This window comes from Haliotis cracherodii, unplaced genomic scaffold (genome assembly GCF_022045235.1).
Source record: "Haliotis cracherodii isolate W230 unplaced genomic scaffold, xgHalCrac1.p SCAF_10, whole genome shotgun sequence".
NCBI lineage: Eukaryota > Metazoa > Mollusca > Gastropoda > Lepetellida > Haliotidae > Haliotis > Haliotis cracherodii.
Window position 1 is genome coordinate 4,567,501 of NW_027266265.1, and position 27,062 is coordinate 4,594,562.

Genomic DNA, 27,062 nt, shown 5'->3' on the forward strand with positions numbered 1-27,062 from the left:
ATGAAGACACATAGCGATAACAATGTTTTGGTTTTAAACTTGGTATTGGTCAAAGGTCTAAATCATCCGACAACACCTGTTCATAAATTGTTCTCTATTCTTGTTTTCGTTGGAGTTAACATAAACTATACTCGCGTCATTATTGAAGGGCTAACTAGGTATGTTGGATGTCAAACATAAACATATGTCAACAAGCGTAACTAGGTCTGTGTAAGTTAACAATGTGGTTGACAGTTGAAGAACTTGTTGTTTATGCCTATGTCACACTGATTGGATGATTTTATGAAACTGGAAAAATGGACAATGACTATTAAAAACAATGAAAAGAGAAAGATTGATGGTGATGGAATACGCTACCCGAAACACACGCCAGAACGCAACCAGCGGTTTAGCCCGAAACACACGCCAGAACGCAACCAGCGGTTTAGCCCGAAACACGCGCCAGAATGCAACCAGCGGTTGAGCCCGAAACACACGCCAGAACGCAACCAGCGGTTTAGCCCATGCACGTAATTGCAATACAAGACAAGTAACAGTCAATGTGTGTGAAATTAACATTAATTCCTGAGGGGGGTTGGTGGTGGTTTATTGGAAAAATAATTTCCCCTTGGATTTTGACCTAAAATAAATTATAAATTGTCAGCTGGATATCCTAAAGAACTGTAATTTGGAAAGAAGCAATTGGGGCTCTTCCACATGTAGAAGACATTTTTTACTTTTAAGTTGTTATTAAATAACATGAAAAATGTGGCATTCTCACCTTCCATATCTTGTTTGGTAGTACTTCATGTAATTATAATATGCTCTGTTCCAATTATTTCCATACCCATAAGCGCTCGCTGCTACCTCCAGGAGGCAAGCCAATACTACGACCGACACCAACACACGTTTCATCGTAACGAAATAAGCCTCAACTGACATATTAAATCATTTATAAACACTAGGTACGAAGAACAAGTCGGACAGGCGTTAGAAATCCGTATATTTTAATGTCATTGTGAAACATTGTCTGTTTCGGTTGTACGTCTTCAGTAGAACGTTACCAGGACAATGGAATAATGCTATTGTTTAACACTGATAATACCGGTGAAATAGACACGTGTAAGCAATGGGCCGCACCCTCCTACTTAAGCACGTTGTATTCCGTCAGGGTCACAGCACGCGGCGTCAGGTGTGACACCAGCCCATGACCAATTGTATCAGATTCCGGCCAGTCACGGAAAAGAACCGTTATGTCGAACTGTCTCGTCAGCCCTACTGTAACGCTTGTTTGTGACGTCACAAATCTTTGCAATGTCACCTATTTTCGGACATCTTACATTAATTGCCGGGGAAAAAAGGTTACCACCTGTGTTTGACAGCTGCTAACAATGAAACAAACAAGAAATGGTTATTCGATGGTGATGTAATTGATACGGGTAGCATAGTTGTGTTTTGGACCTTAAGTTTGCAGTGTTTTCGACTGTTTTCATCTTTGATAACGTTTGTCATTTTTTGGTCAAATCCAATTTTTAATTGTTTACATTCTTTTGCTCGGCAGTTTAGTTTGGCACCATTGTGTACATACCACTGTCACCTGTTGGGAAGTTTCGATGTCTTTTACGCGAAGCCAGTTTTCGCGATGTTTAATTGAGTGATTGAGTGAGTGAGTTTGGTTTAACGCCGCTTTTAACAGTATTCCAGTCATATCACGGCGGGTCAGCTAAATGTGGGAGGAAAGCCCGAAGTGATGCAGGTCTCAGACGTTTACCACTTCGGTGAAACCCACTTATGGTGCCGAGAAACCTAGAAACATAATCGGAGCGAACCGGGATTCGAACCCACAATCATAAGTTTCTGGCGTGTACAAGGGACGCAACTCTGCACAGCGAATCGCGGCGCCTTAGACGACTGGGCCACCCGTGCTCCCCGACCAGTATATGAAGGAGAGTTATGGTACACATTACAACACAAAACAATAACCAAACGGTTTGCATTGCAGGCGTGAGTGGCCCCAAACTGAAATCAACAACTCCCTTCCTGTAGCCAATAAAAGAACACTGGTGCATTTATAACTGAGATTCCGCTGGATTGTTTCACCTGGAATACTGTTAAAAGCGGCGATAAACCCAACTCACTCACTCACTATACTGGTCGGTGACGTGTCAATGGAAACCCTCCTCCAGAACTGTTTTCCAGTTATTCGAATTATCATGTAGTTGCAAAAATAATAAATAAACGTCAATACTTATAAATGAGATTGATAGATTATGCACATGCAACATGTATGTCTGTTATCGATTGAAATATATACTACAAAGAGAATTGAAATAGCCATAGAGTTAAAACTGCAGCTGTGTGTGTCATGTCAATATCAAGCTTTTTCAGTTGGTGTGAATCATGCTCCATCTGTGATATTCGTATGGTGGCTTAGAAGGGCCATCGCTATATCGTCCTGAAATATCCACACGATATCGCGACAAAGCGATTTACAATACGATATTGCGATACAGCAAGAAACAAAATAGCGATAACACGCAACGGCAAAGCGATAGCACAACATGACGAAGCGATAGCACAACATGACGAAGCGATAGCACAACGTAAGGAAGCGATAGCACAACATCACATGGCGATAACACAACACCACAGTGATGTGGCAATAAAGCGAAAAGGGGATGTCGTCGGGTATAGCGCGATGCAGCAAGGGAGCTGTACTGCGAATGGCCTTTCCTACATAGTCTGGAATGTGTTACAAAAACAAATAGTTTCAGAGCAAGATGAATGTACATAGCTGTATTTCTCTGGTATCAGGGGCGGTCGGATAGCCTAGTGGTTAAAGCGTTTGCTCGTCACGCCGAAGACCCGGGTTCGATTCCCGACATGGGGACAATGTGTGAAGCCCATTTCTGGTATCCCTCGCCGTGATATTGCTGGAATATTGCTAAAAGCGGCGTAAAACCAAACTCACTCACTCACTCTGGTATCAACATGTCGCAACTTTTGTGTTACAATCGAGCATGCCCTTTCTACCAAAATTTCAAAGAGCTTCATATGACTTGCTCAGAGGTTGGTTCATCAAGGTTACAGTATTCCAGGCCTCAGTAAAGCTTTCAGAACGTTTTATGGTAGACATATGGAGGTCACTTCCTAATTTGAGGCATCAGTGGCAAAATGATGTCCGATGCAATTCCCTATTTGGACTTGTACCATATGTACCGATGGGGCAGGATACGCTCCCCTTTTCGCAAACACCTGGTATCATCACTATTTGACAGTGAGTCATAGACACTTGATATACACATAGAAAGGTGATATTTTAATTTCATTTTCAATACAAGGTATCTTGCAGATGGCATATTTAATAAATTGTCCCACTAGTTAAAATTCTTTTAATAACTTCAGAGATACTTGGGACACCTTCCACATTCCCCATGTGCCCTTCCGTCGTGTATGCTGGACTTGACACCCAATCACTTTTTACATGAATGTAACTGTACCTTTTCAATAACATCCAAATGTTTTAGGCCTCAATTTCTGACCCATGCAATAAAATCGGGTGTGTAATATTTTATACAAAACATCATACATATGTTTGGCTACTAAAATTTGCATGGCTTGCAATGTACTTTTATATGCATTCTTTGACCAAGTAAATCTACTTAGAAAGCCGACCTGAGTATTACAAAAATAGAAAAAACCTTCTACAGGATTTCCTTTACGATAACATTTATTCTTTCCTAGATTAAGTAAACACTACAAATATGGTTTCATCCATATTTACAGTAAGTTTCGAACCATCACAATAACCCTCTAATACTTTTATTTGCTTTTGCTTGACAGGTATTGCTCTCAGAACATGACTATATCATCAGCAAAAAGTAGCAAAAGTAATTTAACTGTTTCGGGACATTGTTGTATGGCATCGGTTCAGTTATTTTGGATTTGATATGTAATTTAATTACGAAAAGGCAAAATAGAAAGGGACTTAGTATACACCCATGGTGGACACCGATGTTAATTATCCTAGATATCGCCATTATATAGAACAAACTCCTTCGCATTTTATATGAAAAGCGCAAATAATTTTCCAATTCTGCTGCTAGGTCCACGAGTTGGCCCTTTTTACCGACAAGGCAGGTCTCAGAGGTAGACGTCCTGTCAGATGTGAGATGAAATGAGGGCCATTTCACTCATACAGCGACGTGTATACACTTGTGTTTTGCCGTTTGTACTAGTCTGGATTTATGCTCGTTTTATGGTGACAGCCCACTGAAATACCACGTCGTTATTTAGCACAGGTACTCCACTCAGTGACATTATGCAGGCCAGTTCTTGTTTCATTCGCTTAATGCCGAGCTCCAAGCAGGGTAACAAAAAGACCATCTGTTAACGTCTTTTGTTACGATCGACCCCACGGTGAAATTTGGTTTAACGTCGCGTCCTTATATAGCGACGTGCATGCACGTGTGTGTGTGTGTGTGTGTGTGTGTGTGTGTGTGTGTGTGTGTGTGTGTGTGTGTGTGTGCCTGCTTGTACTAGACCGGACTGATGCCGATTTATAGTGCTAGCGAGGACAAGGAACATGATGTGAGAGCAAGGTGCTACTATAACACGATGTAAGAAAAAGGAGCTACTATAACACAATGTGAGAACAAGGAGCTACTAGAACACGATGTGAGTACAAGGAGCTACTAGAACACGATATGAGAATGAGCTACTATAACACGATGTAAGAAAAAGGAGCTACTATAACACAATGTGAGAACAAGGAGCTACTAGATCACGATATGAGAACAAGGAGCTACTAGATCACGATATGAGAACAAGGAGCTACTAGAACACGATGTGAGTACAAGGAGCTACTAGAACACGATATGAGAATGAGCTACTATAACACGATATGAGAAAAAGGAGCTACTATAACACAATGTGAGAACAAGGAGCTACTAGATCACGATATGAGAACAAGGAGCTACTAGATCACGATATGAGAACAAGGAGCTACTAGAACACGATGTGAGTACAAGGAGCTACTAGAACACGATATGAGAATGAGCTACTATAACACGATGTAAGAAAAAGGAGCTACTATAACACAATGTGAGAACAAGGAGCTACTAGATCACGATATGAGAACAAGGAGCTACTAGATCACGATATGAGAACAAGGAGCTACTAGAACACGATGTGAGTACAAGGAGCTACTAGAACACGATATGAGAATGAGCTACTATAACACGATATGAGAAAAAGGAGCTACTATAACACAATGTGAGAACAAGGAGCTACTAGATCACGATATGAGAACAAGGAGCTACTAGATCACGATATGAGAACAAGGAGCTACTAGAACACGATATGAGAAGGAGCTACTAGATCACGATGTGAGAACAAGGAGCTACTAGATCACGATATGAGAACACGGAGCTACTAGATCACGATATGAGAACAAGGAGCTACTAGAACACGATATGAGAACAAGGAGCTCATAGAACACGATATGAGAACAAGGAGCTACTATAACACGATATGAGAACAAGGAGCTACTATAACACGATATGAGAACAAGGAGCTACTAGATCACGATATGAGAACAAGGAGCTACTAGATCACGATATGAGAACAAGGAGCTACTAGATCACGATATGAGAAAGAGCTACTAGAACACGATGTGAGAACAAGGAGCTACTATAACACGATGTGAGAACAAGGGGCTATTATAACACGATATGAGAACAAGGAGCTACTAGAACACGATATGAGAATGAGCTACTATAACACGATGTGAGAACAAGGTGCTACTATAACACGATGTGAGAACAAGGTGCCACTGTAGCACAATGTGAGAACTGTGAGTTATTATATTTCGGCGCGAGGAATGTGAGCTACTATACAACGGCACGAGGAATGTGAGCTACTATACTGACCTCAGTATGTTTTAATCATATGATGTAAGATGAAAATTACAATGAATGTACACACTTTCCTTAAAAAAAAGACTTCTTTGTGTATTCTTTTAGAAAAAAAGGATTTTAAAAAAAGAATCATTAATATTGCTTGCTTCTCTCCCCCTGCGGCTAAAGGAAATAGTTTAAACAGTAAGCAGTACGTGGTATGTAGCTACACGAGCTATGAGCAGTTCGGTGTATAGACGGGGAGAGAGCTCGGGGTTTTGTCGGTCGATCCCGGTAACAGTGTGCACGTTCTACTTCCGGGTTTAGGTCACAGTGTTTGAACCCGGACAAATAGGCTTGTGAGTTGGACATGAGCTCTATTGTGAAAAGAAGTTACACGCAAGAAACCACTTCATTAGGACAATACCGGTTAGATCATTTGGAGTGACTGACTGTTGTTCAGAGATTGTTCTATGAAGCAGTTTCTCGGGTTGTTTATTTGAGCCAAATACATGTGGTGATGCGAGGTTCACTCACGCATTCAACGCTAGACACGCAAACTTACATATGTCAATGCATGTAACGCAGTGAATAGGTAGGATTTTACTCCGCGTCTAGCAATAACCCGCTTGTTTTCTTTTGACGTCACAGGACTAACGACATTTAACATCAGCAACGATACATTCAAGTAGGGTAATAAGTAGAAACATCAGCGGGAACAAATAAGTAATAGAATCAGATGTGATAAATATGTAACAGAATCAACTGTGATCAATAAGTAATAGAATCAGATGTGATCAATATGTAACAGAATCAACTGTGATCAATAAGTAACAGAATCACCTGTGATCAATATGTAATAGAATCAGCTGTGATCAATAAGTAACAGAATCACCTGTGATCAATATGTAATAGAATCAGCTGTGATCAATAAGTAACAGAATCACCTGTGATCAATAAGTAATAGAATCAACTGTGATCAATAAGTAATAGAATCAGATGTGATCAATATGTAACAGAATCAACTGTGATCAATAAGTAACAGAATCACCTGTGATCAATATGTAATAGAATCAGCTGTGATCAATAAGTAACAGAATCACCTGTGATCAATATGTAATAGAATCAGCTGTGATCAATAAGTAACAGAATCACCTGTGATCAATGTGTAATAGAATCAGCTGTGATCAATAAGTAACAGAATCACCTGTGATCAATATGTAATAGAATCAGCTGTGATCAATATGTAATAGAATCAGCTGTGATCAATGTGTAATAGTATCAGCTGTGATCAATAAGTAATAGAATCAGCTGTGATCAATATGTAATAGAATCAGCTGTGATCAATAAGTAACAGAATCAGCTGTGATCAATATGTAACAGAATCAGCTGTGATCAATATGTAATAAAATCAGCTGTGATCAATAAGTAACAGAATCAGCTGTGATCAATAAGTAAAATAGAATCAGCTGTGATCAATAAGCAATGGAATCAGCTGTGATCAATAAGTAATAGAATCAGCTGTGATCAATAAGTAATAGAATCAGCTGTGATCAATAAGTAATAGAATCAGCTGTGATCAATAAGTAATAGAATCAGCTGTGATCAATATGTAATAGAACCAGATGTGATCAATAAGTAATAGAATCAGCTGTGATTAATAAGTAATAGAATCAGATGTGATTAATAAGTAATAGAATCAGATGTGATCAATAAGTTATAGAATCAGCTGTGATAAATAAGTAATAGAATCACCTGTGATCAATAAGTAATAGAATCAGCTGTGATCAATATGTAATAGAATCAGCTGTGATGAATGAGTAATAGAATCAGATGTGATCAATAAGTAAAAGAATCAGCTGTGATCAATAAGTAATAGAATCAGATGTGATCAATAAGTAAAAGAATCAGCTGTGATCAATAAGTAATGACATTAACTGTAATAGAAAACTAATAACACCAGCTCGAATATAAAGGTTATAACATCAGCTGTGGTAAATAAATAGGTCTTCCATTTACACTCCGGCTACCGAATTATGTTTCACGACGCACAGTGTTATAAGCCCCAGTACGCTCTACCATTAAAAGTGTCCCAGTCATCTAAGGCACCGCAATTCGAATCCCGGTTCGCCCCGATGTTTCTAGGTTTGTCAGCACCATACCCGTGCCCGTCGTGGGTTTCCTCCCACATTAAGCTGACACGCCGTGATATAACTGGAATACTTTTAAAAACTCAACTCACTCACTCGGTGGAGAATGAGAAGAAGGGTGGGGGCTGCCATCCGGCTATGAGTGAGTGAGTGAGTGAGTTGGGTTTTACGCCGCTTTTAACAGTATTCCAGTTATATCACGGCATGTTAGCTTAATGTGGGAGGAAAGCCCGAAGTGATGCAGGTCTCAGACGTTTACTACTTCGGTGAAACCCATGATCATGGGTATGGTGCTGACAAATCTAGAAACATAATCGGGGCGAACCGGGATTCGAACACACAATCATAGGTTTCTGGCGTGCCCAAGGGACGCAACTCTGCGCAACGAATCGCTTCGCCTTAGACGACGGGGCCAGCCGTGATCCCCTCCGGCTATGAGGCTGTTACACTCGCAACTGTGAGTCTTTATGAGATTACAATGAACTTTGGGCAATTCAAATTTAATATGAAACATTTTACAAAAGTAATATATTCAACTTTATAAAAATGAAATGGTTGTTCGTTAACCTGTTTATAGGAAATACGTGCATCTTGTAGACATATTTACATTTCATCTTCTCACATTTTCCTAAAGGTAAAGTTAAGTTGATTCTTAAATTTAAACTCTAAGGTTAACCCAGAAACCGGTACGTACAAAGCTAGAATGTGAAATTAGTCAATAACCACACAAGAGCAATGAAAAATCAACAAATGACATAGAAATACCCAGGATAAGGTTGACAATCAAATAAGACACGGCAATCGATGGCAAATATGTGATACAATGGCCATGTGCAGCACAAGTGAACATGATGATCGAAGGCCCTATTCACAAAGTCAGTGCAGTGTCATGGCCCGCAATTGTCCTACTTGAGCAGCTTCGTTGAGGCTCGATGTCCGACTGGATCCAGGAAGCAGTATGCTGGAAACAGGTCGGCATGGCGGTGTTTTTAGACATGTCATGCCCGTGATGGGTATGTACACAGACACAAGGCAGGTCGTAGTAGGGTTTTCTGTTTGTTTGTTTGTTTGTTGTTTAACGTCGCACTCACCCATATTTCATCAACATGACGGCGGTCTGTAAATAATCGAGTCTGAACCAGACAATGCAGTGACGGACATTTTGAGCATCGATCTACACATTGGGATACGATGACATGCATCAACCAAATCAGAGAGGCTGCCCAGCCGTTTCCTTTAGTCGTCTCTTACGCCATGCATGGGCGCCTTTTACTGCAAGCATGGGTTGCTGAAGACCTATTCTACCCCGCATCTTCGCGGGTCAAGCATGGGTTGCTGAAAACTTATTCTACCCCGGATCTTAACGGTCCTGACGCAGTGGGAATGAAAGATGGCCTTGAATCCATGATGAAGATGCTAGGGGTTAATTACAGATATTGTCTATGTCAAATGAGTAGCATCTTATCCAGATGTCATAGCGACTGATTTATGACTACCACTGTCTGCAGTACATTTGACTTCAAGGGCAATTTACCCTGTAGCCATGTCTCCATAACTTAATTATCATTACGTTTTAGGCGCTAATCCCCGTTGTTAATCCTCACCAACATTCCATTGTATATTGACTGTCAGTCAGCCTGGACTACCATATCACTTCCCTTTAACTACTGCTTTTTATAGTATGGCATTTATTGCCCTAATTGATCATCCCATGAACTGTGTTTGTTAATCACGCCCATGTGTCCAAAGCAACGTCGTTGTCTCTTTGTCTGTCCATTGTTGTTCATAACTATATATGTGCTACCATTACACAGTTACTAGGGTGTTAGTCAGGCTTGGTATTCCGAGTGCTGGCATAGGGACGACCTCGAGCAGGATATGCTGCTCGTAGGAAACGCCCTGAGGTGAGCTGGAGCTCCGCTCACCTCTTGTACGCCTGAGCTGGAAAGTCTGCTCATTGCTGTGTTTGTGTTGTCAGAGCAGGTATTCCGCTCATTGTGCAATTGTTGTTTATTGTTTACATGTTGTGCATAAAGTGTTCCGGGACAGTGATGTCGATTTTGTCCTTTATTCCCCCAAGAGCTAATTCCCCGTCAACATGCGCGTTGACACAGATATAAGCCAAGGGCGTAAAAACGAAAAGGGACAAAAACATCATGGGAAGAATGAATATGAAACAATACCCACAACTGGAATGAGAGAGCAACATGATTTATAAGTCATGGACGCGTTCAAAATTGAAATTACAGCTATTAATAAAGTAACAACAAACCATTATCGCTTTTTGCGTGTTTATGCGTTTAAATGTCATACTGAGTTTCCAGTGAGTGAGTGAGTGAGTATGGTTTCACGCCGCTTTTAGCAATATACCAGCAATATCACGCTGGGGACACCAGAAATGGGCTTCACACATTGTACACATGTCAAGAAGCGAACCCCGGTCTTCGGCGTGACGAGCGAACGCTTTAACCACTAGGCTACCCGCCCGCTCCCTGAGTTTCCAGAATATCACCAACCTTAGGCGTCCAATGTGTCTTGTAAATGGGGAAACCTCTGCACCATGTAGGTGCAATGTTAGTACTACTTGGCCGTACAGAAGCGTGCTTTAACACTTGTTGAAGAGCATCCGTAAAGACAGATCAATCAATTTTTCAATTTAATTTAAGCCAATGGGTTTAAAAGCGTTTGATTTTTCCGTTTTAAGCCCATGGGCTAAATAAGGAGTGGGTTAAAAACGTGTAGTCCCGGTATTGATATTTGTGGAATTAGTCAGAAATGCAGATAAATACTGTCTTGGTGTGAGTGATTTTGCGGCAGTGTAACAACAGCTTTGTTTCCATTTCAAACAAATACATTTTTCCCAGTGGTGCATGCAGCGTGGGAATATAAAATTTCAGAGCGTCACTAATAAACAAAACGTGATGTGAAAAGAACATTACATCATTCATGGACGCGTGATGATTCCAAAGTCACAGTAACAAAGTGCCTAAGTTGAATAACTATCCGATGCCTCAGACAGAAGATCTTTACGCCGTAGTAGGTGGAGGGGAAGAATGACCACCTCATACCCAAAATAGTCCCGATCGCACTTGGTGTTATTAAGCAGGAGCTCCCTTCACGTGAGAGTAAGAGTATAGCGTGGTCATTTCATATTGCCAAATTCAATTTTGTACCATCGAGTGAATGAGTTAATAGTTTCGTTAGAGTTCAAACAAATCTCACACATGCTCCGTAAAATCGGTGTTTCTCAGAAATGATTGTACAACGAAAGGACAAATACATGATAAATTTATTTTGTAAGTATTTATTACACACAGCGTTCATAGTTTAACAGCCAGAACGAGCAGCGATCCAGTCAGCATAGCTGGAGACCTTAGCGTAGACACCAGGAAAACCGTCTTGACCACAGTTAACACCGTAGGACACAACACCGGTCAGAACTTGTTGACCGTCCTGCTGGCAGTACAGAGGACCACCAGAATCACCCTGAAGAAGAACCACACATTATTGTCCATGACATCACCAACATTGATCTTTTATGAAGTGCCAATAACAAGACACACAAAACAACTCCTTTTTATATACCCAGGCAGTCACAGCCACCTCTATATATTCCCAGACAGTCACAGTCACCTTTTTACCCAGGCAGTCACAGTCTCTTTATATATACCCAGACAGTCACAGTCTCTTTATATATACCCAGGCAGTCACAGCCACCTCTCTATATATACCCAGGCAGTCACAGTCACCTTTTTACCCAGGCAGTCACAGCCACCTTTATATATACCCAGGCAGTCACAGTCTCTTTATACATACCCAGGCAGTCACAGCCACCTTTATATATACCCAGGCAGTCACAGCCACCTCTATATATACCCAGGCAGTCACAGCCACCTCTATATATACCCAGGCAGTCACAGCCACCTCTATATATACCCAGGCAGTCACAGCCACCTTTATATATACCCAGGCAGTCACAGCCACCTTTATATATACCCAGGCAGTCACAGCCACCTCTATATATACCCAGGCAGTCACAGCCACCTCTATATATACCCAGGCAGTCACAGTCACCTCTATATATACCCAGGCAGTCACAGTCACCTTTATATATACCCAGGCAGTCACAGCCACCTCTATATATACCCAGGCAGTCACAGCCACCTCTATATATACCCAGGCAAACAGTCACCTTTATATATACCCAGGCAATCACAGTCACCTTTATATATACCCAGGCAGTCACAGTCACCTTTATATATACCCAGGCAGTCACAGTCACCTTTATATATACCCAGGCAATCACAGCCACCTTTATATATACCCAGGCAATCACAGTCACCTTTACACATCCCGACGGAAACCTCACATATTTTCGACGTTGTCACTTTCACATTTCCCCTATGCAGAGAGTGTTAAATTGTTCTTCCAGCAAAGTATGCCCAACACATAGGTGAGCGACCAAGGGACCCCTAAACTGCTTCCAGTTATCCATAATACTGTATGTGTAAGGGTAGTGCCCAATAGCCTTGTGGCATCACATTATGTGTACGACCTACATAAAACCAACAAAATAACTGCAGTAAACTACGCTGATAACGAACTCAAAGGGATCACTAATTTTAGTTCATAATAACCGTAGTTCGTTATAAGCATATATACAGCATATATACAACAAATGGCCGGGACTGAAAAATAGGTTCGTTATATCTGCCAGTTCGTTGTAAGCATGTTCGTTATAAACGTAGTTTACATTATTTCACCCAAGAGTACCATTGTGGCTGTGATCAAAGGTTGCATGCTGTTTACACCTATGTAACGCTTGTGTCATAATCATTAATACACGACTCTTTACATAATCATAGGAAACCTCTGCTTAAAGCCTCATTTATGTTGAGAGTGTCCGTGCCGTCTATACTGACCTGGCAGGAGTCTTTGCCCTCTTGGCCAGCACAGATCTGGTTGTTGGGGTCGGTTATCTGGACGAGGATGCTGTTGTCTTGGTCGCAGGTGTTGCCGTCCTGAGTTGGAACGGACACTTGTTGCAGGAGGTAATTATCTGGCTGCTGGCCACCTAGCGGACACAAGTAGAACTGATTATGTCAAGCCAATCCTTGACATCGTCGGTGATCATAAAACTTGAAAACTAACAGAAGCTGCGTAAAAGCATCAGTTACTATTGAAATTTGACAATGAACAGGGCCGACGTTATAGTTAACAGAGCAAATTCCGTATGAACCACATTTAAAAAACTGCATAACGACATTGTGGGATTACCAAAGCTGGTGGTTCCGACTCCAACTGCAGTGCAGTCTTGTCCTGTCAGAGCGTAGTCGGCGGTGGCGAGGCAGGCTGGTGCGGTGTTGGGGATGGCGTTGAAGTCAATGGGGTCGACCTTCAGGATCGCTACATCATTGGCTGTAACGTAAGCAAGCTCGTAAAAGAACAATCTGAGTTCAACGGCATTTTCGAAATAATAATGACAATATTGGATATAGGATGTCTTTGAATTAGATCTAGTTTGGACTGCAATAGATTCCTGTAGTTTGTAGTTCTCACGGGCCGTGTCTTTTACCTGTAGTTTGAGTGTTTTAGTTCTCGTGGGCCGTGTCTTTTACCTGTAGTTTGTGTGTTGTAGTTCTCATGGGCCGTGTCTTTTACTTGTAGTTTGCGTGTTGTAGTTCTCGTGGGCTGTGATTATTACCTGTAGTTTGAGTGTTGTAGCTGTCATGGGCTGTGATTATTACCTGTAGTTTGAGTGTTGTAGCTGTCATGGGCTGTGATTATTACCTGTAGTTTGAGTGTTGTAGCTATCATGGGCTGTGATTATTACCTGTAGTTTGAGTGTTGTAGCTGTCATGGGCTGTGATTATTACCTGTAGTTTGAGTGTTGTAGCTGTCATGGGCTGTGATTATTACCTGTAGTTTGAGTGTTGTAGCTGTCATGGGCTGTGATTATTACCTGTAGTTTGAGTGTTGTAGCTGTCATGGGCTGTGATTATTACCTGTAGTTTGAGTGTTGTAGCTGTCGTGGGCTGTGATTATTACCTGTAGTTTGAGTGTTGTAGCTGTCGTGGGCTGTGATTATTACCTGTAGTTTGAGTGTTGTAGCTGTCATGGGCTGTGGTTATTACCTGTAGTTTGAGTGTTGTAGCTGTCATGGGCTGTGATTATTACCTGTAGTTTGAGTGTTGTAGCTGTCATGGGCTGTGATTATTACCTGTAGTTTGAGTGTTGTAGCTGTCATGGGCTGTGATTATTACCTGTAGTTTGAGTGTTGTAGCTGTCATGGGCTGTGATTATTACCTGTAGTTTGAGTGTTGTAGCTGTCATGGGCTGTGATTATTACCTGTAGTTTGAGTGTTGTAGCTGTCGTGGGCTGTGATTATTACCTGTAGTTTGAGTGTTGTAGCTGTCATGGGCTGTGGTTATTACCTGTAGTTTGAGTGTTGTAGCTGTCATGGGCTGTGATTATTACCTGTAGTTTGAGTGTTGTAGCTGTCATGGGCTGTGATTATTACCTGTAGTTTGAGTGTTGTAGCTGTCATGGGCTGTGATTATTACCTGTAGTTTAAGTGTTGTAGCTGTCATGGGCTGTGATTATTACCTGTAGTTTGAGTGTTGTAGCTGTCGTGGGCTGTGATTATTACCTGTAGTTTGAGTGTTGTAGCTGTCGTGGGCTATGATTATTACCTGTAGTTTGAGTGTTGTAGCTGTCATGGGCTGTGATTATTACCTGTAGTTTGAGTGTTGTAGCTGTCATGGGCTGTGATTATTACCTGTAGTCTGAGTGTTGTAGCTATCATGGGCATGTGTGTGTGTGTGTGTGTGTGTGTGTGTGTGTGTGTGTGTGTGTGTGTGTGTGTGTGTGTGTGTGTGTGTGTTTCGGGTACAGTCATGTTTTTTCCTTCATTTTTAGGAGCTGAGATTCTTTTTTTATTTTCATTTCATTTTCATCTTTAAATATTGTCATTTTCTCACTTTTCACTAAAACAGTACTGATGTAGGTGAATTTAAAACAGGACAATGAAAATAGCAGGATAATAAAGCATTACATACAATGATAAATAATTCTTTTACAGCACCATCTGCAGCAAAAATGTTTGTGCTCACAGCTACTGGAGGAATGTACTTTTCAATTACTAAGATGATGCGGATGATAGACATAAATAGCATAAAACGTTGGGTCCAAACCCCGAATAGAGTTACAAAAAGGTTGAGAATCGATCGCCCAAACACAACCACAACAGTTTGCTGATTAATGCACGTGCTTCATTACCCAGATCAGTGGAACTTGAGTTTAAAGTGAAACCTTTGTTGCACTTGCAGCATGCCTGCCTACAAAGATATGGATAAAGAAGGAACGATGTACTGTTCATTCACAACAAAACCGTTGGACAGTGACAAATAACATGCTGAGATTAATGGTACTGAAAGAACAAGCCATTGGATTGATACATCAAGAAGAAACGCATGACCACGTTGCAATGAGGTTTGGCTGTAGCCGAGTGCCAGTCACCAGGCTGATGGTCCGTTACAGGCACACTGGATCGACAGGATAGGGGTGATACGTCATCGTCTACGTCAACGTCGTTGGTGAGGCGGCGGCCTTGGCTGATGCCACAACTAGCCATGAACCATAACAATACCCCTAAACGTCGTGGAGCTTTTGTCCCCAAAAGCATTTTAAAAATATTGAAAGTCCAAGTACAAAGTAAAATGCATTTCTCCAATGTTTTTGCCTCAGACTGGTCAGAATTAGGACACACTCACTTACATCATCACAGAATAGAAACAGGTGACACCAGATCCAATAGACTCCCTCTTATAGGCAAAACGCACCAATGGGGAAGATTGTTCCAGACGGGTGCAATGTTTGAAGCTGATATCATTCAGACAGTTCTTCTGAAAGGTACTCTCCTATTGTCAAGGTTAATAAAGACGTGACAGCTCTTACCGCTTCGCCGCAGATTAAAGACGCCTCAACGCAGTTACCAAGCCTACATGTTTTCCCTCTACCACCACTGCCAATATTCAGAGTGTGCTTGATTGTGCGAGTGGCTTTTGACAAATACAACTCCATCCAGATGCAAAACACAAGTCGGCCTAAACTAAACTACACCTACATGGTGTTTTTTGATGGACTCGCCTCCCCATTGGCCTCAAAATGCTCCTATTGCTCATCCAACTCACCTTTTCAGCCAACACCATCAACCCTACTCTCCTTGAATTAGCATTATTTGCTAAAACTATGTAGCGCCATGAACATTAACTTGGTGAATAGAATCTGGCGCCGTATAAATGGACTTATTAATTCTGCAAACCATTTCAAAGGCAATATAGAAAATAATTGGCGTTACATACTAATATGTATATATATATATATATATATATATATATATATATATATATATATATATATATATATATATATATATATATATATATATGACATAATATTTTCTAAAATGGTTTTGGAACATTTGAGTCACCTCAAGGCAGTATTCCAAACGATCAAAGAAGCAAAACACCAAAACCAAGCAAGTGTAAATTTACGACAAAACAAGTCACCTACTTAGGGCATATCATCAGCAAAGATGGCATCCATGTCGATATACTTCAAAACTAGATTCAGTCCTACCCTCTAAAAATGTCCATGACGTGTGTCATTTCTTAGATCTCATATTGTCACAAAGTTGTACCAAACCTTTCTGGCATCGCTCCCCTCTATAAATCCTTCTGAAGAAAGACGCGTCTTTCGATTGGTCCAACAATTGCCAACATGCATTCGCAAAGCCAAAGCAAGCCCTTACAACAGCCCCCATCCTTGCATGTCCCGACCAAACCAAACCCTTTATCCTCACAACTGATGCATCTCAAACTGGAAAAGGGTACACTTTAGGCCAACTTGATTCTCATGGCAGAACTTTGAATGATGTTGTTAATTCATGTCTTTTGACCATACCAGTATCTTTCTGTTTTGTTTTTTGGAACAATGTTGATTGGTAATGTTTCTTTTGCTCGCCAGGTTCCAATTAAGGGTACATGATGCTAAATGGCCATATCCAATCACAGTCAACAGCTGTTATGGCCTTTTAAAATGGAAGATTTGAAATTATTGTTAATAAATACGGGTTACAAGCACACTGTCTCTTTATCAAAGATTATGGCTTTGCTCACGAAATATTCTGTCTGTGAGGATGGCCATATTGTGGTCGAGACTTATTATTGAGGGGTTTTTTTTCAAGCAGATGGAGGCTGAGTTTTTTATTTACACAAAATCTCCTAAGTAAACCTGTCCCCACCCCTAGCATTTAAATGGTCCGCCCTTACCTGTAGTTTGAGTGTTGTAGTTCTCATGGACCGTGACGCTGTTGACGTTGAGCTGCGTGGTTGATGCCACGGTTGTGTGGTCGCCGACATTGACTTTGATTTGATCAGCGGTCTGGCCACTAGACAAGAAACGTACAAATTGAGTTAGGGTAGTGTTTCCTTTGCCAACAAATATCTATCAAACAACTGAACGTCAACAAGTATGTATAGGTATACCTGTCGCATGTAATACGTAAATATATGCGTCAAAACACTTTCGATATTCATAAGAAAATCTCTGTTAAAAGCAGAGTCTTCCCAATGTTTCATGAGCAGATGTTTATGGATCACTATCAACAGTGATGTTAGCAGGTGTTTATGAATCACTATCAACAGTGATGTTAGCAGGTGTTTATGAATCACTATCAACAGTGATGTTAGCAGGTGTTTATGAATCACTATCAACAGTGATGTTAGCAGGTGTTTATGAATCACTATCAATAGTGATGTTAGCAGGTGTTTATGGATCTCTATCAACAGTGATGTTAGCAGGTGTTTATGAATCACTATCAACAGTGATGTTAGCAGGTGTTTATGAATCACTATCAACAGTGATGTTAGCAGGTGTTTATGAATCACTATCAACAGTGATGTTAGCAGGTGTTTATGAATCACTATCAATAGTGATGTTAGCAGATGTTTATGGATCACTATCAACAGTGATGTTAGCAGGTGTTTATGAATCACTATCAACAGTGATGTTAGCAGGTGTTTATGAATCACTATCAACAGTGATGTTAGCAGGTGTTTATGAATCACTATCAACAGTGATGTTAGCAGGTGTTTATGAATCACTATCAATAGTGATGTTAGCAGGTGTTCGCGAAAAGGTGAACGGATCCTGTCCCACCAAGAAGACTGAATTAGACAGTAGAACATGGATGTACGTACTGAACACAATGGGCAGTAGAACGTGGATGTACGTACTGAACACAATGGGCAGAAGAACGTGGATGTACGTACTGAACACAATGGGCAGAAGAAAGTGGATGTACGTACTGAACACAATGGGCAGAAGAAAGTGGATGTACGTACTGAACACAATGGGCAGTAGAACGTGGATGTACGTACTGAACACAATGGGCAGAAGAACGTGGATGTACGTACTGAACACAATGGGCAGAAGAAAGTGGATGTACGTACTGAACACAATGGGCAGAAGAACGTGGATGTACGTACTGAACACAATGGGCAGAAGAAAGTGGATGTACGTACTGAACACAATGGGCAGAAGAAAGTGGATGTACGTACTGAACACAATGGGCAGTAGAACGTGGATGTACGTACTGAACACAATGGGCAGAAGAACGTGGATGTACGTACTGAACACAATGGGCAGTAGAACGTGGGTGTACGTACTGAACACAATGGGCAGTAGAACGTGAATGTACATACTGAACACAATGGGCAGTAGAACGTGGATGAACTTACTTAACACAATGGGCAGTATAAGGTTGATGTACATACTGAACACAATTGACAGTATAAGGTTGATGTACTTACTGAAAACAATGGACAGTATAAGTTGATGTACTTACTTAACACAATGGGCAGCTGTCAGAATAGTGCAGGAGTCGATGATTGTAGCTCCACACACGGGGTTAGCGCTGCCTCCGATGTTGAGGGAGGCGTAGGAGTCGAAGGCACCCTGCTGTGCTGCGAAGCCTCCAACAATTCTTGTTGTTATGGCAACACTTCGGATAGAAGTTATGTCGTTGCAATCTGGAGAAGGATTAACATTGTCAATTCTATATACTTTGTCAAACTCTCAGAGCATTTTAACTGTGAGGGAGTGAGTGAGTGAGTGAGTTTAACACTGCATGTAACAGTATTCCAGTTATATCGCGGCGTGTCAGCTTGATGTGGGAGGAAAGCCCGAAGTGATGCAGGACGTTTACCACTTCGGTGAAACCTACGAGCACGGGTATGGTGCTGACAAACCTAGAAACATAATCGGGGCGAACCGGGATTCGAACCCACAATCATAGGTTTCTGGTGTGTCCAAGGGACGCAGCTCTGCACAGCGACACTTTAGACGCGGCACCTTAGACGACTGGGCCAGCCGTGGCCCCACTTTAACTGTGAAGGTAATGTTAAATGACTACACCAGCCTGAAGTGATATATTGCATGATGACCCTAGCAACCGATCTAGGACACATTATCAACAATGATCTGGGTATTTCGAAAGAAAAACATTTTAAAACATGTGAGGAAACCAATCGTTGTCAATTCCATTTTCCTTACAAAATAATAAACATGTTTGGCGTGAAGCGATAACATAACAAAACTAAAATATCATGTAGTACATCCTTGTGTATAGTTTCCTGTACACCAGAGTATGGTGTCAAATAACGTGGATGGTGACTATTGTTTATTTCTATTCAAGAATGACATGACTATTGTGGGGATCAGATCCACAGTCTGGGGTTTGTTGGTCTGTTATCTGATGAGGGGAGATGTCATTGGTAACGGAAGTTATTCGAAGATGCACGCACCAGTGTTAAAATACTAGAAATTCAGGGGAACAGAAAGAGTCACTGGTAAACATTAAAGTCGTCATAAACATAATCCTCCATTCAGGGTACAATTGGCATTGGGTGGTTCGTGAAGGATGCAAAGTGTGAAACTCGTTTGAGTTCGAATGGACGCCACACATATTTACAGCCTTGCTGGTACGACTTCGAAATCCAAAGGTTTTGGGTTCACGAACATTCTGAGTCACTGGTGTATCTACTTCGGACATGCTAATCCTCGAAGATATGCACTATGATATTGTATTATCGATATAGACTTACTAAGTGTGGGAGTAGGGGTCGTTGTTGATGTTGTTGTTGTCGTAGTAGCATCTGTCGTTGTTGTAGTTGTTGTTGTAGTTGTAGTTGTTTTCGCTGTAGTTGTTTTCGCTGTAGTTGTTTTCGCTGTAGTTGTTTTCGCTGTAGTTGGTGCAGCTGTAGTTGTTTTCGCTGTAGTTGGTGCAGGTGGCGTGGGTGTTGTTAGCACGGTGTTGTTGACCTGCGACGTGCAGTCGTTGGCCAAGATGCTGACGAGGTTTTGGAAACCACAGGCGTTGTAGTTGTCTGGCATGTTTTGAAGCAAATTGCACATCTTCTCCTTTCCAGCAGGGGACATGGCAGCGAGTGCTGATAATAATAATAATAATCCATGAAGATTACCCATGCAAACGAAATCATGATAATTTTCAGTCATGGTTTCACCATTAAATTTATGTGCATCGTGTATGCTCAGTAGGCACATTTTGTCTGAGAGATTTTATTTTGGACATCTATTGTTGTACATAAACTTGTTATAAAAGGAACAGTTCTTTTACCTTCATCGCGTACAACAGCCAGACCTTCCTTGATGTTACAGTTTATCATCTGTCGCATATTCGTGTAGATTTGATGAGCTTGAGACGGATGGGTGTGGAATATGCGAATTAAAGCCGCATTTTGGATGTAACGGTTGGTTCCTAGCATGTAGCACAGAGCGTTGCCGAGAATGTCTTCTGGAAGCTGGTTGTAAAGATCTGACGGGAAGGTAACGGGAGGGGGAGTAGTGGTAGTACGCTGGGGCTGGTTGTACCTTTTAACAAAATGAAAATGAAAGATACATTTATTATTTGTGATTGCACATGTAGATAAACAAAGAAACACGTGAACAATCCTAAATCTGTAGAATGAATAGGAATGGCAAATGTGTAAAGAAGTAACCAACGAACTATTGACTGAATACATACGCAGAATAAATGAACATACAACTACAATTAGCATGACGTTTTCGTGTGAAGATCAAGTGTGTAATTATTCAAGTATGAAATCATCTTTTTTTCTACCGTGTGACACAAACGTTCCATCCAAATGTGATATACAGCCACACTTACTGCCAACGGGAGCCGCTGTATGTGGGACTCCTGTATCTGCCGTATCTACTTCCTCGGGAACCGCTGTATGTTGATGTTCTGTATCTGCCGTAACTACTTCCTCGGGAGCCGCTGTATGTTGGTGCTCTATATCTGCTGTATCCACTTCCTGTCTGTCCAGAAGAGTATGCGTATGCGTAAAACCGATTCTGTGCGCCCACGTAGGCAACAGCCAGGCAGACCAGCAAACACAGCACCAGCAACGACTTCATGATGAAGATGTTCAGAACCCTAAAGCCGTGACATTTTATAGCCACTGTAACCCCCCAACAGGTGCCCGTGACGTCAGAAGGCACGGTTACCTAACATATTGTCATTAGTCATATTCACGCAAATAAACAGCACGCCATCGGTGCATTGATTCGCAACATTTCCCCGTATTTACACCAACTCTTTTGAAACAACAAAAAATGGTTTAGTTATGACAAAAGGTGTCTTCCGAATACACGTGGGAGTATTTACACGTAGTTTAACAAATACATCATATGTACATTGGATCATTTTATGTCATTTGAAAGCAAATATATTCATACTGACCAAACACAAGCAGCAGGGCTTTGGCATCGACTAATGTTGTAGTTGCGTGCTGTCATGCAGCTGTTGATGGTGGTGCACGTTGCACATAAGGTCAATATGTCTCCCAAGGACACGTTTCTGCATTTTCAGCTTAGAACGTAGCCAACATTCTTCTTTTGACTCGTTAAGTATCTAAATATTGACCACCTGTTTCTAATTGTTTGTATTGTGTATGTTACAGCTTTGTACACACGGTGCACCTGTATGATGGTCACATGACCGTGTAAGTTGACCAATGACAACGAAACGTAAGCGAAATGATGATGTGGTTCTATCGACTGTAATTTATATTCGTCACATGCATTGTACACTTGTGTTGTACAATTGTATTGTACAGTTGTATTGTGCACCTCTAACGACATAAAGCTGTACAGGCATGTCTGGACAATGTCTGTCTTGGTTCCACGGTAAGAGGATTCACCAAGCTGCCATACAGTTCAAGTGAACTTATTGGCTCAGTCATCGATACATTTATATGATCACAATAACGTGTTTGAATATGCTACCTTTTGTCAAACTGTGATTCAAAGTTAATGAGCTTGTGTTCAAGGCAAACCGAAACATGGGCGAATATCATCTGGCGCCATGTGGTCTCTGATTTTAAAGGATTAATAACGTTAATTTGTTCATAATTCAATACTTATTACCAGGCGTGCCGGAAGCTATCGATGGTTTGCGATTGTTCTTGGTCGGACGGCAAAATACCGATGTCTAATTAAGGTAAATGTCGTTGCAACGTTGACAATTCATTCGTTATAGAAATATGCTTAAAAAGTATCATCATATGTAAAGTAAAAACAAATAAATATCGATCATCAATCCTCATATACCAACCATTCCATGAGGGAAATAAGAGATTTCATAAAATTAAAAAAATATGTCTGTGAAATAGTAGAAAACTGAGAAATATTTCTTAGAAGATCGCTAATTGTACCGGAGCTAATTCAGGAAAAAATGCATTAAGAATGTTGCTATTTATGGCCATTCTTTTATAGTTATATATCTTCAGCCTGGACAATTCCACAGTGTAAAGAAACACTACATTGCATTTGTATATGTGTTTTCAAACATCAATTATCACTATCACGTCAAAGACACAAAAACCTGTATGATGTACACGATGAAAAAATCATTAGCCATGTATTTCCTGTTCGTGAACTGTATCTGATGTCATGAATGTAATCTTATAATACACGTAGTTCCATATACCTCACATGAACAGCTACCATACATGTAATTTTTTTAATACGATTTTAAATGAATGAAAAACTAAAGAAAGAACTTTCTTTCCTCAACCCACAGCACATAAATGCCTATAGAAGACATCACCGCATACTAAAGCTAAAGTGAAATAATTGTATGGAATATTGGTTTACACAAAGCCTAAGCTGACAATTGGAAAGTTGGAGAAAATGCGACAAAACGCTTCCATATTCATAGCAAATCTCTGCGAAAAGCAGAGTCCGTTGTAAACTTCAGACTACATCATGAGTATGTGTTTATGAATCACTATGAAATAGTGATGACACCAGGTGGTCAAAATAGGGAATTGCATTGGACATAATTTTGTCAAATTGCCACATTTGTCTACCATAAAACGTTTTGAAAGCTTTACTGAGGCCTTGAATGAAAACTAATGTGGCAATCTACAACAAGCAAGCAAAATAAAGGCGATAGCAAAATAAAGGCAATGGGTCTACCGGAGGTGTAAAAAGTATATTTGGTATCGCTGGAAAGCTTGTATCTCTAGTTTGCCAAAACCGTTGTTGTCAGACATGAACGTGTCAGGCAAAATTTCATTCATTGTGAGTTTCCATTATGGTAACCATGCTATTGTGGAAAGAACACAACTGCTACTGCATATAATCCCATTTAGTGCTATACGCTAAATGCGTTTATTGGAATCCGCTCAGCCATCTTCTTTGCCATTTCCTGTTTATACTTTTCCCTTGTTTACACTATGACATAACTGTCCAGCCAGTCACAATGTCCAACCCCGAAACTGGTGACGTCATCACTTGCTATCTTCTTCGCCTTCCGCTGCTCTTGGTTAATTCGCTATATATAGCTAACGCAGTTCACGACTTCTACTGCATATAAATGAATATATGGATATGTATTTGATTCATTTTGTGAATGTTTGTGTTACTCATAGCGCTGCTCCTTCGATCCATTTGTCAAGGTCACATCAATCGGATTTATAGCAATTCTTGCTTCAAATTCTAGTTTTATCTCGCATCATTCTTAACTGCTGAGCAAATAATAAGTACAGTACTGTGTGTTTGGTATCATAAGAAACCTCCCAGAATCTACTTTCTTTTCTGATAAAATCAATTTTACGACGGTAAATGTTAGGAAACATGTCATTTGATGCCTATCCATGGTTACCATGCATATTCAATTGTAGCACAGAAATGTACGATATCTAACTGTTGCTTTTCATGGATGTTTACGAGTGTTCATGTTATCCTGCACTCTGCATCATCACTACACATGGATAAACATCTTCAAGGGCAAAGGCCAAGGTCATATTCATCAGTGTTGCAGTTAATCGGGACATTTAATTGAATTAATTATACTCCTTTTGGTGTGAACGAAGATATAAGACCAGCATAATCGATTAACAGAGACACTACATTATGTAAACCAATGTTGACAAGATAACAAGTGTCGGACAATAACATTTTTGGAGTTTCCATGGCAACGAGGACTTTTATTGACTTTCGAATAGTTATTATTTCGGAGATAATGCTAAAGCTTTACATGATGTTTTTGTTATTGATTGTATAACTTATACAGCTGTTTACAAACATGCGCATGTATGTTTAAAGGTCAAAGGTATCAATAATGATAGAACACATGACCTGAGTGACCCTCAAAACAAATAACCCCCCCCCCCCCCTCTCCGTGTTTCAGAATAATCATTGAATGATGAGAAATCCCAATTTTGTACCTGAAACATCGAAACTGCGTGAAAACAAATACTAGTTCATGTGAACAGCACTGAATCTGTCACAATCTACCGATGCTCTCCATGTAAGACTTCAGAGACAGCATTGATGTCTGTGCAGGCTGACCCACAATTACATGCACTAATGTCACAAGCACTGGCACTTTCCTGAAGTTGAACATTGAGTAGCAGTACAGTGCAGATTGGTCAAGTCTCTCATTTCTTGTGGAGCGGCATCTGTAAAGAACGTGATAGAAACTCGACATGCTTCTTCATTAAGTCTCCATCCTCAAGAAGTAGGAGGTGGCAAATGTAGCTGAGCGCCATGGCTGTGACACGAGATACAACTCTGTATGGACATTGTCTTTTACAGCGATACTTTATACAAGATGTCACAAAATTCCGTAACTAGTATAATTTTTGTTCAGAAAGTATGTTCTATGAGGTTTCTTATGATACCAAATACATGGTACTGTATTTATAATGAATTTTACCTCAATGACTTTCTAGCAAGAACAGCAGCAAAGCATTCAAGATTAATCAAATATCTATTCATATTGAAGATTTATCTTTTTAAATGTCGTGAAAGTGCTCTTTCCAAAATAATATGTGACCATGAATACGCCACAAAAAGACATGTTGACTGACACTTTCATATCTAGCAATAGGTTCTCAAGTTATACCAGACACACCTAGGTTTACCTGTGGACCACCACTGGTTTCAGTGGAAAGTTGCAGTCATCCCTCTTGTTATGCAGACTTAGCGAGAGTTTGTTTCTCACTTTTAACCTTTATGTATAAATCTAAATATATTAACACTATTAATAATTTTCATAGTTTATTGAAAGAACGTATGATTAGATAAAACACTATGGATGAACAGGACTGGATTGGCATAATGTCTCTTGGCTCACAAACATGTTCATAATCTATTTTGTACTGAAACATTTATCAATTGTATTTCTGTCATTAAATCAGGACTGCCTTGGCTCGACTTAGATGCACCCAGATGCAGAACTTGTACATTTGTTGTGGAGCTCAAAAATAGACTATAAAAGAATAACCCCAATAGTTTTAAAGATTATACGAGCATCATTCATTTACTGGAATAATTTGCAGACGATAAGAAAACATTAAACTTTATTTATAACAACTTCAGGTTAATTGAATGTAGCGACGTTTCGAAATAGATTCTTACACCGTTATCAAGCTGGGTAACGTTGTAAGAATCTACACAAAAAGCGTGGCTATATTCAAGTTACCAGAAGTTGTCATCCATAAAGTTGTATCTTTATTTATTGACTTAGCAACTTCTATGAATGCCAATCAAATAGTTATTTACTGACAAGTTTTCTTTTGTTGTTACTAAATGAGGCAAATGCATTATGTTTAAGTGTAAATTAATTTAGGAGGTATTACTTAAGTCCAAATTGGATAGTAAATGAATTCTTACCCGTCACTAGAATCAAAAGCTGTTTGTTGATTACAACATGAAATTCCATCCAATAATCTTGATTCTTGTTTCTTTTCTTATTCTTGTGTCTCATGTACAAATATTAGATTGACTGTAACAGATTGAAAGGATTTCATAGAGTATATGGCTTTTACATTTCCTTAAATTATACATTAACTTATAATACAGCAGTAATACTAGGTTTGGCTTGTTTATTTCATAATAAGGTAAATGACAACACAAACCTGGTAATTGCACTAAGTACATAATAGTCCAATAAAATGTACAGAAACAAAACTGTGCCTTAACTGCACTAAATCAACAGGAAGCTTAATATTTCATATACCTTTAGGCCATGAGAATATCTATGAACAAAGTTGAGGTCTAGGGCGTATTTCCATGAGTCAAGTCTAAATCAGCCACAAACCCTCAATTATGAGTGAGTGGGTGAGTTAAAGTTGACATCGCATCGGCAATATTTCAGCCATATAGCGATGGGAACTAGGTATTAAATCTAATATATCTGTCGACAAAGGACAGTAAAATAGTAAGGTATATCACAGTTTTTAATAAAACAAACTAGATCATAATTTCTTTTAAAAAACATATAGTAATAATAGATTAAGTCCTTTCAATTAAAACAAGGCTATAGACCACTAATAATCAAAGTTAGACCACCTTACTGAAGGATTTTTTATAATCATTGGGACAGTACCTTTGCTTCCTGCATGACTACCCAGCAGGATTTGTGCTATCACTTTGGCT

General features: G+C 40.1%; 2 protein-coding genes across 2 annotated transcripts in view; both read right to left on the reverse strand.

The window, feature by feature from the left end:
• Nucleotides 1-894, reverse strand: part of LOC139445427 (serine protease 42-like) — an 11,259-nt gene extending 10,365 nt beyond the window's left edge. Inside the window, 1 exon segment of the mRNA XM_071226576.1 lies at nucleotides 761-894. Within this exon segment, the coding sequence (XP_071082677.1) occupies nucleotides 761-894 (134 nt within the window).
• Nucleotides 895-11,301: 10,407 nt separating this feature from the next.
• Nucleotides 11,302-21,561, reverse strand: LOC139453978 (putative serine protease 29). The gene is made up of 8 exons (XM_071235444.1): nucleotides 21,280-21,561; nucleotides 20,728-20,981; nucleotides 20,195-20,539; nucleotides 18,937-19,120; nucleotides 17,360-17,478; nucleotides 13,304-13,444; nucleotides 12,949-13,100; nucleotides 11,302-11,512 (listed from the first exon to the last, which is right to left on the reverse strand). The coding sequence occupies exons 1-8, from the start codon at nucleotides 21,528-21,530 to the stop codon at nucleotides 11,354-11,356; spliced, it is 1,605 nt and encodes a 534-aa protein (XP_071091545.1). The 5' UTR covers nucleotides 21,531-21,561; the 3' UTR covers nucleotides 11,302-11,353.
• Nucleotides 21,562-27,062: the final 5,501 nt, after the last annotated feature.

Excerpts from the sequence above, each read along its gene's own strand:
- LOC139453978 (XM_071235444.1), bottom strand. The coding sequence starts at position 21,530 with ATGAAGTCGTTGCTGGTGCTGTGTTTGCTGGTCTGCCTGGCTGTTGCC. Across the intron at positions 19,121-20,194 it reads GACCCCTACTCCCACACTTA|ATTGCAACGACATAACTTCT; the intron begins GTAAGTCTATAT and ends ATCCTTCTCCAG. Across the intron at positions 11,513-12,948 it reads AGGGCAAAGACTCCTGCCAG|GGTGATTCTGGTGGTCCTCT; the intron begins GTCAGTATAGAC and ends GTTCTTCTTCAG.